Genomic DNA, 19,365 nt, shown 5'->3' with positions numbered 1-19,365 from the left:
CTGTGGTTCATAAAATCCTGGAATTGGTTTGGGTTGGGAGAGACCATCCCTGGCAGTGCCCAAGGCCAGGCTGGGCAGGGCTTGGAGCAGCCTGGGACAGTGGAAGGTGCCATGGCAGGGGTGGCACTGGATGGGCTCTGAGGTTTCTCCCAACCCAAACCATTCCAGGATTCTCTGATTCTAAGTCAGCATTGACAGGGAAAAGGGGAGGTGCAGCTCTCTCATTAAACAGACAAAAAATGAGTTTAGCAACAAAATCCCCTGGGAGTTGTTCATCCTAAGCCAGACTGGTGTAAATACACACAATTCCCATCCCCAGCACTCTAACCCACATCCAAGGAACTTCAGAGTCTGGTAATTTGGTTTAGAAATGTGAAAAAGTCAGACCCACCTTTTCCTGCTCCAGTAACTGTTGCAGACTTGCTTTGTACTGAGGAGTTTTCATGTATGCCATGAACTGCATGTACTGGATCTTAAATGAGTCTGCAAAATAAATCAGATGAGGCATTTCAGACGGATATTTTGATTTTGATTTGAACTCAAAGTCAGAGTAAGCCACTGAGGGTGGAAATAAAAAAATTAATAAAAATAAATAGATAAAATAAAAATAAATCAGATGAGGAATTTCAGCAGGTAAATACCATGTCCCTGTTTACCCCCACTTCCTCCCTGGTCACCTCTCCTCACTTCTCTGTCCCTTGCTTTTGATTTGGACTCAAACCAAGCCATTAAAAATGGAAATAAAATAATAAATAAAAAAGACTTAGATATAATAATTATATAATTATATATATATATATAAATAGATAAAATAAAAATAAATCAGATGAGGAATTTCAGCAGGGTAAATGCCATGCCCCTGATTGTTCCTATTTCCCCTCTGGCCACCTCTCCTCAGTTGTCCCTCACTTGCTTTTGCTTTGGACTCTAAGTAAGACTAACCCATTAAAAATAGAAATAGAATAATAAATAAAAATACGTATATAAAATAAAAATAAATCAGATGAGGAATTTCAGCAGGGGTAAATGCCATGCACCTGTGTTCCCCCATTTCCCCCCTGGCCACCTCTCCTTGCTTTTCTGTCTCTTGATTCCAATTTGGACTCAAAGTCAGATTAAGCCATTAAAAATGGAAATAAATAATAACAAAAATAAGTAGATAAAATAAAAATAAATCAGATGAGGAATTCCAGCAAGGTAAATACCCTGTCTCTGTTTGCCCCCATTTCCCCTCTGGCCACCTCTCCTTATGTGTCTCTCCCTTGTATTTGAAATGGACTCAAAGTCACACTAAGCCATTAAAAATGGAAATAAATCAATAAATAAATAAATAAAAATAGATTAAAAAAAATAAATCAGATGAGGAATTTCAGCAGGGGTAAATGTCATGTCCCTGTTTGTCCCTATTCCCCCCCTGGCCATCTCTCCTCACTTTTCTGTCCCTTGCTTTCAATTTGGACTCAAAGTAAGACTAAGCCATTAAAAATGGAAATAAATCAATAAATAAATGAAAATAGATAAAATAAAAATAAATCAGATAAGAAATTTAAGCAGGGTTAATGCCATGCCCCTGTCTGACCAATTTCCTCCCTGGTCATCTCTCCTCACTCGTCTTTCCTTTGCTTCAGATTTGGACTCAAGATCAGACCAAACCATTAAAAATGGAAATAAAGTATAAATAAAAATAAATAGAAAAAAAATTAAATAAAACAGATGAAGAATTTCAGCAGGGTAAATGCCATGCCCCTGTTCACCCCTATTTCCCCCCCCTGGCCACCTCTCCTCACTTGTCTGTCTCTTGCTTTTGATTTGGGCTCTAAGTCAGACTAAGCCACTGAAGATGGATTTAGGAACAGGCTGGAAATTCCTCTCCTGGCACAAAAGGAGCTCTTGGATCCATCAGGTCCCATGGAAACCATGACCCCATCCACCCTGCCTCAAAACATTCCACAAAATCACTCTTTTGCCACAAAACATCCCTCAAAATAATTTTTGACACAAAATATCCCTGAAAAATCTCTTTGGCCACAAAATATCCCTCAAAATCACTTTTGTCACAAAATACTCCTTCAAAAAAAAAAAAAAAAAAAAAAACAACAAACCAGTCCTTTGCCACAAATTATCCCACAAAACATCCCTCAAAAATTACTATTTGCCACAAAATAACCCTTCAAAAATCACTCTTTGGCCAAAAAACATCCCTCAAAACAAACCACTCTTTTGCTACAAAATATCCCAAAAAATATCCCTCAAAAAAAGAAATCACTCTTTTTGCCACAAAATATCCCTCAAAAATCACTCTTTGGCCATGAAATATCCCTCAAAATCACTCTTTTGCCTCAAAAAAATCACACTTTCGTCACAAAATATCCATAAAATATCCCTCCAAAAATGACTTTTGCCACAAAATAACTTTAAAAAATCACTTTTCCCACAAAATATCCCTCAAAATCACTCTTTTGCCACAAAACATCCCTTTAAATCATTCTTTTTCTCTCTCTTGCACCAGGAATCAGCCATGACTGGCACAAACTCAGGAGAGCCCAAGGTAAGGACACCTCTGGTACCCTCGGTCCCCCTGTGCCACATCCCAGAGCATCCTGGGCTGGCTCCTGGTAATGCCAAAATCCAGAAACAGCTGGGAGGGGTCAGGCAGAGAAGATAAAACCAAAAAAACCTCCAGGTTTTTCTTTAATCACCTCCTGCATTTTCCAACCACACCTTTGTGAGCTCAGCCTCTCAGGCAGGGCCTCATTTATGGGCCCTGAGCTCAGCAGAGGAATGGGAGTGGTGTCACCAGGATATTTTATGAAAAATCCCTTTGCAAGGATTTTTCAGCTGAGAAGCTTCAGCTTCTCCAGGTTTTGTTCCTCTAGAATATAAATGGAAACTGTTTATCCAAAAATATGAATTGTTTTTAATTAATGGCTAATCACAGCTAGCTGTGTCAGACTCTCTGTCACAGGTTTTTATTATTCTTCTTGTCTAGTTTTCTGATATTTCCTTTCTCTTTCTTTAGTATAGTTTTAATATAAGATTTTCATAATATATTATGTCATATCATATGCGATATTATATGATATAGTATAATATAGTATACTATAATATAGTATAATATATTATTATATTGTATTATATTAATATACTAATATATTAACTATTATACTATACATTATAATATACTATACTATAACATACTATACTGTAATATACTATACTGCAATATACTAAAATATAATATAATATAACATAATATAATATAATATAATATAATATTATATTATATTATATTATATTATATTATATTATACTATAATTACTATATATAATATATATTATACTTTATATTATATTATATTATATTACATTACATTATATAGTATAATATTGTATAGTATAATAAAATGTAATGTGTTGTGATGTGATATAATGTGATATAATATAATTCATATTATATATAATTGATAAAATATATATACCATATCATATAATATCATATAAGATCAAAAAATAACAAAATCGACTTTCTGAAAGCTTAAAATTAATTCTCATTTTTCACCTCATCTTGAAAACCCTCACAAATCCACAACAGAGTGCTGTTCCCCAGGATTAAGAGAATGGTTTCATTTCAAATAAAGCTGTTTCTGACTAAATCCAGGCTCACTGCCTGTCGTGCCAAAGGAGAGCTGAAGCAACATCAGAGAATAAATGTAGAGTGAAACACCAACTTCAGCAGGAGTGGGGGACTTGTGGTGCTGCCCAAGGATGTTGAACTCAGAACTCAGGTTCTGAATTGTTGCTGCAAAGGCTCTTGAGGTATCAAAAGTCTTTTTTCTTAGCTTCAAACTCAAAGAAGAAGTTTGGATTCTTCAGCTCTGTTTTTCAAGGCTGTTTATTTTTTTTTTAACTAATAACTTCTTTCTCTCACCTGCTGAGATCTGTCCAGCAGGTCGGGTTGTGGCACACTGACCACCCTTGGGGTGGTGTTGGCTTTTTATACCACAAACTAAGTGTACTTTATTAACAATAATTTTCCAATACCTATCACCTATGTTAGACAGTCTCTCTCCACTCTAAACCAACCCAGAAGTGCCACCATCACAGCAGAGGATGGAGGACAAGAAGAAGAAGGAGAAAGAAGGACATGTCCAGATTCTTCTATCTTGCTTCTTGAACCCCTATTCTAAAACCCCAAAATTCTACCTTTCCACCCTGTGGTAAATTCACTATCATTCTATTTAAACCCTTGTGGCTTGTAACTCTTCACACAAAGTTGGGAATTGTTTCCATGGGCTAAAATCAAAGGCACAGGTGTCTCTGACTCCGTGCCAAGGTCTCTGAGCCCCCTGCCAAAGTCTGTAGTGTTCCAGGGCAGCCAGAGGAATGTCCTGGGTTCTGACAGATGTGGGGCAGGCAGGGGAAGGTGGGGAAGAGAGAATCCCCCTCCTACCCCATAAAAAACCCCAAAGAGGGGTGGGCAGGCCTTACCTAGCAGCTTCTGTAGTGCAGGGGGGGTGGGTGTCACCAGGAGCTGGTTGGACGAATGCCGTTGCACTTTAGGAGGTAGTTGGAAAAATGGGCTATGAGGTGACTTGTAGGCATCTGGAGAGACACAAACACAACCTCAGGTCAGCACCCAGTGTTTAGGACAAGGACAGGAGCTTTGCCACTGAAAACATGGCACAGAATCCTGAAAACATGGCACAGAATCCTGGCATTGGTTTGGGCTGGGAAGGACCATCCCTGGCAGTGTCCAAGGCTGGCTTGGACAGGGCTGGAGCAGCCTGGGGTGGTGGAAGGTGTCCCTGCCTGGCAGGGGTGGCACTGGATGGGCTTTGAGGTCTCTTTAAAGCCAAACCAACCCAGGATTCTGTGATTCTAAGTCAGCATTGCCAGGTGTGGCACAAAGGGGGATTTGTAATGAGATCCAGGAGCTTAGTTCACCAACACAAGAGCTCCAAACACATCAACACACTGCTCTAAAGTGCTGGGAAGGGTCTCTGTGATCCATCACCAGCTCAGGGAAGGCAACAGCCCCAGCTCCTGGCTGAGTACACACAGACACATCCCACCCCCAGCCCCATCGATGCATTAATCACCATCCATCACCATTAATCCCACCCCCAAACCATCAGTACACGAATTTCATCACCATTAACACATTAATCACCATCAATTCATTAATCCCACCCACATGCATCACCATCAATCCCACCACCACCTCCTAAAGGACAGCTCTGATCTGGTGACAACATGGAATTCATGCCACAAAATCCAACTCAAACTGGCCACAAAGGAAAAACCAGAACATCCAGAGCTTCAGAGACTCATCCAGGCTCTTGCACACCCCTGCACTCACCCTGAGGAGAGGATGAAGATGTCTGGGAGACAGTCTGAGCATGCAGAATTTCTAGTGCAGTTTGGTTCTTCTTGGTCTTGCGCTCAGTGCTCGCCGTGTTCATTTTCTTGGGGCGCCCTCGTTTCCTCCCTGCCATTTTCCTGCCCTTCTTGCTCAGCTTCTTCTTCCTGGCCTTGGAGGGAGATGGCTTTTTAACAGAATTTGCTGCAGCTTTTTCTTCTTCAGCACCAGAATCCTGAGGGGTTTTGAAAAATTTTGGTCATTTCTACCTCAAAATGCAACATTCCTTATCAGCAAACATTCATAATGGTGTTTTATTTTTATCAATGAAACACATTTCTGATATAATATAGATATGATATATCATATCAGAAAAATGGTGTTTCATTATTATTAATGAAATCTATTTCTGATATGATATATAAATATATATATATGATATATCATATCAGAAATAATGGCGTTCCATTATTATTGAAATATATTTCTGATATTATATATATAAACATTATATTTATATATAAATGTTTATATATAATGGTGTTTCTTGATTATATATATATATATAATGAAGAAACACCATTATTTCTGTGTTTTATATATATAAGAGAAATAATGGTGTTTCTTCATTATTATTGAGATCTATTTCTGATACGATATATAAATGATATATCTTACCAGAAATAATGGTGTTTCATTATTATTATTGAAATATATTTCTGATATTATATATATATATATGATATATCAGAAATAATGTTTCTGAAAGGAAACTGATGCACTCTAGTTCATTAATTTGCCAGGGAAGTGGACTTGCTTAGGATAAGAGTTGTTCCCAAGGGATTGTGCTCATTCTCTTCTGGACTCATTCATTGAGGGAAATGGATTTGTAGAAAATTTTTAAATTTTCACAGTTTGTTACAGTTTGTGACAGTTAAATTATGACAATTCTTAAAGTTTGACAGAAGGCTTACACAGTGTGTATCTCTATGTAAATTTTGACATAAGAAATACTGACTTAGAAATGCCATGGAACAGGACAGACATTTTTGAGAGAGAAATGGAACTAGAAACAAGTTTTAAAAGGTAACTTTACAAAAAAAGACTAAATACTAAAGAGAAATTAAACTATGAAAGATGCATTGTAGTGGGACCCACAAGGGGTTATTTTAGATGATTGGCTTTAAGGCATTTACAGCATAAGCAGCCAAAACTGATAAGCTAAGAGATGCTTAAAATGCATTGTAATTAGGAAATAGTTGGCTTCTGATTGTGATGGTGTGAATTATAACATCTGTATTGTCTCACCTTTCTCATGAGACTAAAAATAGAATAAAAGTTTTTAAAGCACCTCTCAGTTACCCCATCTCTAAGTCAGAAAAAAGTCTAACCCAACAATTCATTAAAGAAAAGGAAATGCTGAGGGAGGAGAACTTCAGGCAGGGCTGGATGGGATCTTGGGAATCAGGAATTGTTCCCTGGCAGGGTGGGCAGGCCCTGGCACAGGGTGCCCAGAGCAGCTGGGGCAGCCCTGGATCCCTGGCAGTGCCCAAGGCCAGGCTGGGCAGGGCTGGAGCAGCCTGGGACAGTGGGAGGTGTCCCTGCCATGGCAGGGGTGGCACTGGATGGGCTTTGAGGTCCCTTCCAGCCAAACCCTTCTGTGATTCTGTTAAATCTGTACCTGCTGTCTAACAAAATCTGATTATTCATCCTTCCCTGACTACATTCCTCAACTGAATTTCACTCAAAACTCAGAGCACAATCAATACTTTATATTTTTGGCCATGAACAGGCAGTGCCTTTCTCACAGTATTACCCAAGAAAGGAAATGAGTGTTTGCAGAAGACTCAGCACTCTTTGAGCTCCATTCAGTGGGCTGTGACTCAGGGACAGCTCTGCAAACTCCTGCTGGATGCAAGCGAGGGTGGACAACCAACTATTCATCTTGCAACACCTTTTTTTTTTTATCCTTCCAGAATTAGTGGTACAACTCCCAAGAGCAGCTTTTATTAACTCACTCCATCATATTTTTGGGCACAGCAACAGCTCCAGAGTAAAACCTTCCCCCAGAGGCTCCTCCTGACTCAGCCACAGGAACCCCTCAGCACCCACAAATGCAGGATGCTCACCTTGTTTTCTTGGACCTTCGTTGGAGTCGTTGTGTTGCTTTTGTTTTCTCTTTGTTGACGACGTCTAGCTGCCTCTTGTTCCTCCTGGGGACAAGGGAGGGGACATTTCACCATTTGTTTATGTGTTTATCACTTTTTAATGCAAATCTTCTTCTTTCCCAGCTTCATTTTCCACAAGAAAAGGGAACAAACTTCCCCTTTGCCTCAGGCCACACTCAGGTGTGAACAAATCCTTTTCCACCTACAGTGGGGATTAAATCTCAACTCTTCCAATATTCTCCCCTCCCAGCCCCATAGTGCTGTATCAGGTTTCATATTTATTATTATTATTACTATTATTATTATCATTGTTGTTAACAAATAACATATTAACATTATATTATTGCTATATTATTATTCTATTAAAAGTGTTAATATTATTATTATGAGTGTTGTTATTGTTATTTTTGTTGTTATTATTTCATATATATAATATAAATAATATGGTAAAAAATATATTACAATATAGTATATACACATGATTTTCATTAAACAACAATATCAATTATAATAGCAATAATAGTAATAATAGTAATAATTGTAATAACACATATAATAACAATAAAAATAGGATTAAAATACTATTATATCAATAATATATTAATATTAATAGTGTTAGTATTATTAATGTTAGTGTTGATGTTGTTATTACTATTATTTAATATATATCATCTGTAAATAATATGGTAAAATATATATAGAAATATAGTATATATACATGATTATTATTAAATAACAATAATAATAATAATATTAATGATACTAATACTAATAACACTAACAATAATAACAAAAACTATAATAATAAGTAATACATAGATATAATTAATAATGATAATGATAATAGTAATAATAATAAATAATATTGTGCACTTTAATAGCTTCCCACATCCCCAACATTTCATGGTGACACATTAAAAATCTTGCACAACTGGAAATGGCAAAGCCATTAATCATCATCTCATTCAACTTCAGCCAAGTTTATTGAGGTGACTAATATGAAACAAAACCAGCAACTTTTCAGGCTGATTTTCTCCCAGGCTGACAGGAAATTTCCTTGTTCAGAGAAAAATCTCTTTTTCTCTCAGAAAAAAAAAAAAAACTTCTTTTAGACAGGAAATTTCCAAGGGCTCAGTCAAAGCCTTTCCTGCACCTTCCAGAGGTTTAATCTGCTTAAGATTTCCGGTATTTCCAACACTCCTTTGATTTAGGCACATTATCAACCAAAACAGTGGCAGATTTAAGTGTGAAAAGGAGGGAAGGTGAGAAGTACCCTGATTTTTATTTTATTTTCTCTAAGAAGTCTTTTTTGCCCCAAATTTGAGTGGAGCAATCTGAAACAATTCCCTTTCAGAGCCCCCATGAGTCTGTTCTTAACAGAGCCAGTCAGCCTGAGGATGAACATTCACCTGAAATTTTAAATTAAGTGGCCTCACTTAATTCTCTTCTTGGGAATCCATTGATTATTTCAGGTTAACCCAGCCCTGCACAGCCCCAAAAACTCTCTGGCATTTTAATTCCACGTGAAACAGCCCAGACTGCAGCAAATGACAACTCACTCTGTGCCTCCAATGGCACATCCCAAAAGGAACATTTCAGAGCATTGCTCAGCTTCATTTCAGGAGCTGAGCTCTGGGACAGATTCAAACCATCATTCCCTCCTTTAATTCCAGTTCTTTAATGAAGAAATAGCTCATTACAGACCTCCAGTGCAAGGTAAAAGCACCTTGGGGCTGCCCCATTAATTCTCTATTAGAAATCCCTTGGACATGATTGAATTAGAGCTTGATGGCATCTGAGACTTCCCTTCAATTAGCTCCATGTTCTTTGCCTAGCAAGAAAATCTGATTTCCAATCAATTCTGTCCACCTGTGATTAAATTCCTCACAGTGGCTGCTCCTTTAACTCTGAGTTTTCTACAGAAAATGATTGAAACTTACTTACCCTGAGTTTTGGATTTTTGAGACTAGAAAAATAGTTTTCAAGCTGAAAATAGAAAGAGAAGAGAGTCATCCTCAAAACCATGACAGATGAACACAGAAGAATAAAATATTAGCTTAAAACAAGTGCAGAACTGCAGAAATTGTGACTGCTTTGCTTTGATAAGCTCCATCAAGAAGCCATTTACATTCATTCTTTTCAGGCACCCAGCCTGTTGTGTAACAGGGCATAATCCAACCTCTACAAGGTTTTATCATCCCCACCACTCCTGGCCTTGTTTTGGAGCTTTGTGTCACATATCTCCCCTCAGCACAGGCTGATTTTCAATGAAATTATTTGCACTGAAGCTGCTGCACCCTCATACTCCACCATTTATCTGCGCTCTGGCACATTCCTGAACAAAAGCTTTATTAGACTACAGCAGAGAGAGGAAAACAGCATTATTATCCCACTGCAAAAACCTTGGGGTGGGATAAATTATTTGGATAAAAATTTCCTCCACAAAATTTTCGATTTTCAAAGGGTTTGTTGGGTTTTATGAGGGGCTTGGGGGCTCTTTGGTGGGGGGGTTGGTGGTTTTTTGGTGGGGGCTGTTGCATGGGTTATTTATTGTTGTTATTTATTTATTCTATTGTTGTTATTTGGTTTGTTGGGGTTTTTTGTTTACTTTAATTAAAAAAAAACAGTGAATGCATCATTGTTATGGAGCTTGGGCTGCTTCTACAGCAGCTGAGAATTTTACTAAAATTGAGATTTAGTGGTTGAATATGACCGGATTAAATGATCTGTGCACTACAGAGGAATCAAAGCCCCACTGAGTCCTCTGTGAGGAAAGGACAGCAGCAGAGCCCAATTCTGAGCAGCTGCAGAAGGAATTTTATCAATGAATCTCTGCAGCTTCAGTAAACCAGCAGTGCCCTCAACCCCAGGGTGGGGATGCAACCCTTGAGCAGGCAGTTTGCACACTCAGGTGTGTAACCCACAAAGGGACAGGAACACAAGCCCAGGCAAAGGATGTGGAGCTGAAAGTGCTGCCAGGAGCAGGGCACAGGCAGCCCTGGTACTCACTATGGTTCTGTCAATGGTGTGCAGGTAGTAGGAGACTGGCTTCCCTGTCCAGGACACAGAGCCCTTCAGTGGTGACAGCTCCACAACCCTCATGATAGTGCCAATATCTGTGGGAGGAGACAGCAGCTGGTTAGGGGACACAGTGACAATTTTGGGTACTCAGAGCAGCTCAGCACCCCAATTTTTCCCTCAAAATTTCACTCAAAACTCAGAGCACAATCAATACCTTCTATTTTTGGCCGTGAACAGGCAGTGCATTTCTCACAGCATTACCCAAGATGATGTGGGTGCTGCCCAGTATCCCCACAGGGGGATGAACCTCCTTTGCCAAAGCTCCCAGGGCAGCTCAGCACCCCAATTTTGCCCTGCACAGATGATGTGGCTGCTGCACAGTATCCCCACAGTGGGATGAACCTGCTTTGCCACAGCCCCCAGAGCAGCTCAGCACCCCAATTTTGCCCTCAAAATTTCACTTAAAACTCAGAGCACAATCAGTACTTTATATTTTTGGCCATGAACAGGCAGTGCATTTCTCACAGCATTACCCAAGATGATGTGGGTGCTGCCCAGTATCCCCACACAGGGATGAACCTCCTTTGCCCCAGCTCCCAGAGCAGCTCAGCACCCCAATTCCTCCCTGCACAGATGCTGTGGGTGTTGCACAGTATCCCCACAGTGGGAACAAACCTCCTTTGCCACTGCTCCCAGAGCAGCTCAGCACCCCAATTTTCCCTGCACAGATGATGTGGATGCTGCAGGATATCCCCACAGTGGGATGAACCTGCTCTGCCCCAGCTCCCAGAGCAGCTCAGCACCCCAATTCCTCCCTGCACAGATGCTGTGGGTGCTGCACAGCATCCCCCCAGTGGGATGAATGGGCCCCAAGCATCTCCATGGCTCCAGCTCCAGGTGCTGGCTCCGTGCCCAAAGCGGTGCCAAACCCAACCTTGGCCCCGCCACAGCCTCAGCCTCTGAGCAGAGGGGATGCTGCTGCAGGCTCCTGGCTGCTCCCAAAACAGTCCCAGAGGAAAAACACGTGAGGAGCACACGTGTGAGGAAGAGGAGGATTTGGGGGGGTGGATGGCACCCCGTTTGCCCTGGCCCCGGGCACTGGGGCGTCCGTCAGCGCACGGAGCCTGGGAATGGCGGTGCCTGAGTTGACTTTGGCATTTCCCAGCCCAGCCCCCAGGCCTGCAGGGGATCCAAGAGCCCCTTTCCCCCCTGGCACACCAGGCATCAGGGGCGACACCAGCCAGGCACCCACTGCACTATTAACATGCCCTCTGAACTGAGAGACACACAATTCTCTCTCCCAGGCTTTTTCCTGGAGAAGCACAGAGGGAAAACAATTCTCATCTCATTTACTGCTCCTGTTGTTTTTTGAACATGTAAATGTTTCAGAAGATCATTTACCTACAAAAATTTAATGATTAGATTCTAGTGGTAGTGTTTTATTTATTAATTAATTAGATCCACATATGTGTGTCAGGACTGTCAGCTGATAGTCACAAGCTTTCAATAGGAATTAAAACTTAGAAGTAAGTATTATATAGGAAATAAAATAAACTTAATAAAATATAATAAAATACAAGATATGATATTATATGATATTATATAAGAATTATAATTAATATATTATACTATGATATTATAAGATAAAATATAGCATAATAAAATGTAATCTAATATAATGTAATGCATTATGCTATAATATAAAATTATAATAATATAATGTAAAATAATATAATAAATATAATAGAATATTATAGAATATATTATAATAAATATGCTAGAATAGAATATAATAGAATGTTATAGAATAGAATATTATATGATATTATATTGGATATAATATGATATTAATTATATAATGTGATGTGATATGATATTAATCTCTTCATTATAGTATAATATAGTTTTAATAAAGCAAGTATTCAGCATTCCAAAGCCATGGACTCAGATGCCAATCATTTTCCTTTGTCAGGAGTGCCCTGATTTTACAATACCCAACACAGAGAAATCTGGTTTGCAGATCCTCCAGGAAAACACTGCTGGGAGTTTCAAGGGAATTCCTTCCTCTCTCCTACGTGCACCCCACAGGAAAGCAACATGTGGGACGTGTACCTTTGAGCCAGCCAGCCCAGAGTGAGTGAGTTCTGGCCAGCAGAACTGTGTCCCAGACTCTTCTCCAAGGAACACCACATGTGTGTGACAGGGATGAATTAAAGAGCCCCAGAACGTCACCAGCCCAGCCCCTGTCAGCTGCAGCTGCCCTATATTTGGACTGGGCACAAACATGTTTTGGGTTTGCTTTCTTGTCTATATTTGTTTTGTTCTTCTGAATTAATAGTTTGGGGATGTGCCTTAAACATTCCCACAAACACAGAGCCAGTGGCAGGGCTGCAGGAGAAATTATGGCACGTTTCTAATTAAACAAAAATGACCCAAAAGAGGCCAAAAGCAAAGTTTGGGATTCAGCAACCTCAACCACTATTTTAACCACATTTTAATAGTTGTTTTCATTGGTCCCAACTCTTTCCACATTTCCACTTCTTCCCACAGATGGAACTACTAAGGACAAAAGTGGAATTGAGAGAACTGGTTCCTCCTTCTTAAAGCTTGATCTTTCCCAGGGTTTTGTATAAATTATTTAAATGTTCATACTCCAGATCGGAGTATTTGACAGACAGGTGAGACGTGACTCAAGGCATGCTCAGGCACCAAAAAAAGCCTTAATGAATAAAAGTGTGATGGAAATCCCTGTGGGACATTCCCTGCTCCATGAGCAGGACCCTGGCCATGCTGGGGATGGCATTTCCCTGGAAGTGTCACTTGGAACAGGCCCCAGCACATCCCACACAAGCTCATTTGATGTTAGGATTTACCAACATACCATGGTCTTAGAAAGGGATTAAGCCCTAAAATTTACTCACACAATTCCCCCTCAAGATAATTTTTTTTTTCAGGCCTTTTATCTGAATCCCTGGAAGTTTCCTACCGGTGGAAGTTGTTGGCTCTCCTTTTGCTAGAGCCTCTCACCCATCCAAACTCCAATTAATCATCTCGATATAATTTTAACATCAGCATTTCCATTCAGCATGAAATAACAGCTGAGATCTGAGAGTTCAGCATTCTAGAAAACACTCCCAATGAATGCAGGCTGGGCTGGGAGCTGGGATGGGATAAAGGTCTGGCTCAATGGGCCCTGGCAGCGAGGGCAGCTCTGAGGTGAAACAGCAGCACAAGCTGCCGTCAGTCTCCCAAATGCAGCAGAGAGAGATGGGAATGGGAAAAATTCAGGGAAGAAAAAGTTTGAGAGGCCAAAGCCCTGTATTTTTGTGGGCAGGTCTAATTGAAACATCTCCAAGTGCAGTTTTGGGTTTCCTCAAGCTCTGGTGGGCTCTGCAAGGGGGTCCAAGCTTCACACAGGCTCTTTTTGCCTCATCAGCAAACTGACAGCCTGGTCCCAGCTCTCCCAGTTGTTCCAGGAGCATCATTCCACCCTTTTTCCCTTTTATTTTCAACTCCATGCCTCCAAAGAATTGGCAGTCCAGCACCCAAAGTTCAACAAGGTTCCAAACCACCAGAGGCCTCAGAAGAGAATTACAAACAGGGAATTAAAGTGCAGGTTTGGGTACCTGATGTGTGGTACATCCACAAGAATTCAAGCTTAAAAATAACTCCCAAGGGCTCAATTTACTTCATGACAGTCCAAAAATTACTGTTCTTCAAAAGCAGCTTAGGCCAAAATTAGACAGCACAGCTTGAGATTTGGAACTCAGTGAGTTGCACCCCACGTTTGCACAGGGAGGGAAAGAGGGGTTTTGATTTAAGGAAAATTTAGCACTGGACTAAATTTTATACAGTAAATACATGTAAAGCCCAGCTTGGACTGCTCTTCTGCTTGAGAAATTTAATTTAAAAACCTGAACTGGAAGGGACCCACAAAGAACATCAGTCCAATTTCTGCACAGACACCACAGGTTCAACAGTCAAAGTCTGAAAAGGTCAAACCCAACCACATGGAATGTCCCAAAACCTCCTTAAACTGCAGCTCATGTCCTTGCAGAGGACAAGGCTGCCAAACATTGAGTCTGGCCTGATCACAGGAGAAGGAAACCACGACCCTGTGCTGGCAATGAGCCAGACCCAGGGCCTGGGTGTGTCTGGGAGAGGTTTGTTTGCTCAAAGCACAGCACAGGAGAAGTTCAAAGCTGAACATTTCACACAATCCTGGAATGGTTTGGGTTGGGAGGGACCTCAAAGCCCATTCAGTGCCATGGCAGGGACACTTCAACCATCCCAGGCTGCTCCAACCCCATCCAGCCTGGCCTTGGGCACTGCCAGGGATCCAGGGGCAGCCCCAGCTGCTCTGGGAAATCCATTCCAGGGATGGATTCCACAATTCCTGATTCCCAATCTCCCACCCAGCCCTGCCCTGTGGCAGTGGGAGCCATTCCCTGTGTCCTGTCCCTGCAGGCCTTGTCCCCAGTCCCTCTGCAGCTCTCCTGGAGCCCCTTCAGGCCCCAGAAGGGGCTCTGAGGTGTCCCTGGAGCCTTCTCCTGTCCAGGTGAGCACCCCCAGCTCTGCCAGCCTGACTCCATGACCTCCAAGCCTTAGGAATCCTGCCTGGTGGGATTTACCTGCCTGGATTTAGGGTGTAGGGAACTCCCCTGTGAGTCAGGGCTGCTCTTTGTGGCTCAAGGAATGATTCACACCCTTGAACTCCTGATTTCTCTGCAGCTCAGGGACACATTGATGGAACCAACACCAAAACACAGCAGCACAAACCCCATCAAAAGTGTCTGCTCCTCTCTTTAAATTGATTTTAAATTGATTTTAAATTGTCCTCTCCTCTTTTTAAATTGATTTTAAGTACCTGTCACTTCATGTGCCCTACCAATCTAACAGTATTTTCTACTTAAACAACTCTAAAATGCAGTAACACCCCCCAGACATTTTCAGATAATGAACATCCACAACTGTAATGAACAATAAAAAGGGCAATCATACCACTCAAGTTTCGACTGTTAATTCTAAAATTTAGAGGTGCAAAAGGTTTTGAGGACACAATTCTCCCACCTGGAAAAAGAAGAAAAAACAAAAAGACAAAGAGCACAGTCAGCTCCATTATTTGTTCTAGAAGTAACTACTTATTAAATATAACCCAGTACAGAGCCCTAAAGAGCAATCCTATAAAACTGCCCCTGGTATAGCATTAAGAAATAAATAAATCCCTTAATTCTCATTCTGAGAGCTTAAAGAAAGCAAATCCATGAATCCTGCCAGGTGACACCTCAAGGATCATTTAAAATGACAGATTTGAAATACTTGGAAAAAAAAGAGCACGTTAATTCTCAGTGGCAATCTAAAGAAATTTCAATTATCTCCATCCTACTTGGGATCTTTCATACACAAACCCCAAAAGCCTTTTAATTTAGAGGCCACTAATCTTCATTTCATGGGTATTTGGGGTCATTCAGCAGAGCCTGAAGCACACTCTGGGAAGAGAAATCAGGTTTCATCATTGTAAAGGGTTCTTGAAACATCTCCACCTTCCCACTGCTCTCAAGCCACCATTAAACAAGTTTGAAAACAAAAAAACAATCCAGTTAAATTAAAGAAAACAGCTTAAGTTTGGGGGTTTTATGGTTTGCAGCAGAGCCCAAAAGTCCCATTATTTATTTCAGCACAAATCTGTGCCATGGGAAGCCACAGCTGCTTTGTTCACACCACATATTTTTCTTTTCAGAAATTGTTATTTCTGTCATTTCTGCCACAACCAAGTAAAATTGTTGCTTTTCCCAGTGGTTAGGAGCAAAGAAAAGACACCCAGGGCAATGGAGAGGCCAGGATGGGGTTAGGGGGTGTCCCCAGGCTCCAGTGAAGCTTCTCAGGAGCACCCAGTGGCACTGTGCAGGTTTTTATGGAATTGTGGAACCATTAGGGTTGGAAAAGACCATAAAAATCATCAAGTCCAACCATCAAAGTCCATCCCACTAAACCCTGTCCCCAGGTGCCACCTCCCCACAGGTTTGGAGCATTTTCAGGGTTGGGGACTCCAGCAGTTCCAAAATCAGGAGTTAACAGGCAGCTCTAAATGAGCCAGCTCTGAACAGGAGAAGTGAATTCTGTATGGAATTACAGACTGGCCTTCCAAAGCTGTGCCTCTGCAGCCAAGAATCATGGAATGGGTTGGGTTGGAAGGAGTTTAAAGCTCACCCAGTGCCACCCCTGCCATGGCAGGGACACCTTGCACTGTCCCAGGCTGCTCCAAGCCCTGCCCAGCCTGGCCTTGGGCACTGCCAGGGATCCAGGAAGTTTGGCCTTGGCTGTTGGGTGTTTTGTGGGCTCCCAAAAGAGGGAAGGATGGACCAGCAGCTCCTCCAACCCCAACCCTCCTGCAGTTTTCCCAGCAGAGGAGATGCTCCAAGGAGCCAGGCAGGAGTGGCAGACAAAAAGTGGGAAATAGAAATCCCACTGTGCTGCAGCCACGTAGCCCCAAGGCACAGAAGAAACCCCAAGGCCTGGCTTTGCCAGGTGTAACTGAGCCCCTCTCCCACCTCAACTCCCACAGGAATCAGAAAACAAGGAGGAAACATTTCCAGTTGGATTTACCTTCCTTCATGTTGGCAAAGCGCTCCTTCAGCTGGTGATCCACCTCGGGCCCGAAGGCAAAGTTATTCACAAAAATAACGCTGCAAAACAAGGATCCAGTTAAAAATCAGAGCCAGGAACACCCCACAAGGATCCCCAGCCACACCACAGCCACCTGGAGCCTTCCCAGCCACTCCTGCTGTGGACAAACCTGCTCGTCCCAAACTCTACAGCTCCTGTAACCCAAAACATGGAGAGCAACACTCAGCTCTTCATCCTGCTGCTTGTGGTGGGGATTAAAATCTTACAGCAAAATAGCAAAATGTACTTTAGAATCATGAAATTGTTTGGGTTGGAAGGGACCTTAAAGCCCATCCAGTGCCACCCCTGCCATGGCAAGGACACTTTCCACTGTGCTCCAAGCCCTGTCCAACCTGGCTTTGGACATTTCTAGGGATTTGGGGCTTCCACAGCTGCTCTGGACAATCTGTTTCTCTTCCAGCTCCAAATTCCCCATAATGCCAGAAAACAGTGACCTCTGAGCACATTTTCCCTGTCCTAAATCCAGCACTTCAGCCCTACCCCAACAGAGAAGTTACATCTTTGCTTCTGGGTTAAGAAATTCAATGAGGGGAGGGGTTGTTCCTGGAAAAAAGCAATCATATGGAAACAAAGAAATCTGCACAGAGGCAGAGTCCCACAAATTATAAAAGGGCTTGGGAAAGAACCAGAACATGCCACAGATTAAAAAATAGACACTCCTTTGGTTTAAAGGTCTAATCAGCCTGGCTTAATTGTCCCTGGTGCCCATTTGGTGCCCAGGCTGCAACAAGAGTCCTCAACACCTCTTGGAAGTGTTTGAGCTCCATGCTGAATGAACATGTATGGGCTTGGCATGGAGCTCAGGGCAAGTTCTTCCCCAGAGGGTGCTGGGCACTGCCCAGGCTGCCCAGGGAATGGTGCCAAGGCTGCCAGAGCTGCAGGAGCACTTGGACACAGAATTCACAGAATTCACACAATCACACAATTCCACAATCACTGGGCTGGAAGAGACCTCCAAGATCATCGAGTCCAACCCAGCCCCAACACCTCAACTGAACCCTGGCACCCAGTGCCACATCCAGGCTTTGTTAAACACACCCAGGGATGGTGACCCCACCACCTCCCTGGGCAGCCACTGCAGAACTTTATCACCCTTTCCATGAAAAACTGAAAGAATGATAAATTTTTACTAATATCCAACCTAATATCCTAATTAGGTTTTTCCTAATATCCTACCTATAGGATAGGATCTCACCAACTTCCTAATATCCAACCTATATTTTTTTCCTAATATCCAACCTGTATTTCCCCTGGTGCAGCTGAAGGCTGCGTGCCCTGGTTCTGTCAGCGCTGTTGCAGAAAGAGCCCAGCCCAGCTGAGCACAGGCACCTTTCAGGAGCTGCAGAGAGCGATGGGGGCACCCCTGAGTCTCCTTTTCTCCAGGCTGAGCACCCCCAGCTCCCTCAGCTGCTCCTCACAGGGTTTGTGTTCCCAGCCCCTCACTGACAGAGCCCTCAGGGGTGTCAGGGTGGGGTTGTTGGGGTGTCTGTGCAGGGACAGGGCTGGATTTGATCCCTGAGGGTTCCTCCCAGCTCAGGATACTCCAGAATTCTGTGAAAATTCTGTGAAGTGTAAAAGCCATCCTGGCCTATTGTTCCCACATGAAGAACTGATTTCTTTGCAGGAAAATTCCCTTCCCAGTGCCTCCACACATGAAATGTGTTCAACAAGAACACAGGGAGTTTAGAGCAGCACTCAAAGCTACTAAAAACCACGAATGAAAAAAATGTTTATGCACCAAGGGGAAAAAAGAAAGTTCTTCTTGCTACGCCTTGCTCTTGGAAATTTAGGAAACCCTGCCTGGCAAGTAAAGCTAGCAGGGATTTCTTCCTCCTCCTTCCCATGTGCCAAAAGAAAAAAAAGGCCTTGCAAAGGAGCCAAACATATTAATGGGACTAGAAAACATCCAGGAGAGGAAGGGGAAAGCCAGAGGCTGCAGATGTGTTTTTATAGTGCTCACTTTGGCACAGGATGCTGTGAGTGCGTGCGGGGCACAGGAACCCCCAATCCCCCTGGGCTCAGCCCTCATTCCAGGAGGCTTTGCCAAGCCCCAGCACAGGGATGCCCTGGAACACACAGGGAACCATGGCCTGCTAGCAGCCCCATCCCTGGAAGTGTCCAAGGCCAGAC

The 19,365-nt window shown here is 42.2% G+C and overlaps 1 protein-coding gene across 4 annotated transcripts in view; it reads right to left on the bottom strand.

Moving 5' to 3' along the window:
- The window catches only part of DOT1L (DOT1 like histone lysine methyltransferase), an 85,852-nt gene that overhangs the window by 24,440 nt on the left and 42,047 nt on the right, over positions 1–19,365 (bottom strand). For all 4 annotated transcript variants that reach the window (XM_054290949.1, XM_054290946.1, XM_054290947.1 and 1 more), the window contains exons 9-16: positions 17,155–17,234; positions 15,550–15,618; positions 10,537–10,643; positions 9,472–9,513; positions 7,489–7,572; positions 5,360–5,594; positions 4,489–4,602; positions 392–483 (exon numbers count right to left, since the gene is read on the bottom strand). In XM_054290949.1, coding sequence (XP_054146924.1) covers positions 392–483; positions 4,489–4,602; positions 5,360–5,594; positions 7,489–7,572; positions 9,472–9,513; positions 10,537–10,643; positions 15,550–15,618; positions 17,155–17,234 — 823 coding nt within the window. The remainder of the gene's footprint in view (positions 1–391; positions 484–4,488; positions 4,603–5,359; positions 5,595–7,488; positions 7,573–9,471; positions 9,514–10,536; positions 10,644–15,549; positions 15,619–17,154; positions 17,235–19,365) is intronic.

Source organism: Melozone crissalis, unplaced genomic scaffold, assembly GCF_028551555.1.
Source record: "Melozone crissalis strain CALT ecotype California unplaced genomic scaffold, PUWL_Pcris_2 ptg000088l_1, whole genome shotgun sequence".
Lineage (NCBI taxonomy): Eukaryota > Metazoa > Chordata > Aves > Passeriformes > Passerellidae > Melozone > Melozone crissalis.
The sequence above is the reverse complement of the archived record's forward strand: the minus strand, read 5'-3'. Positions and strand labels throughout refer to the sequence as shown.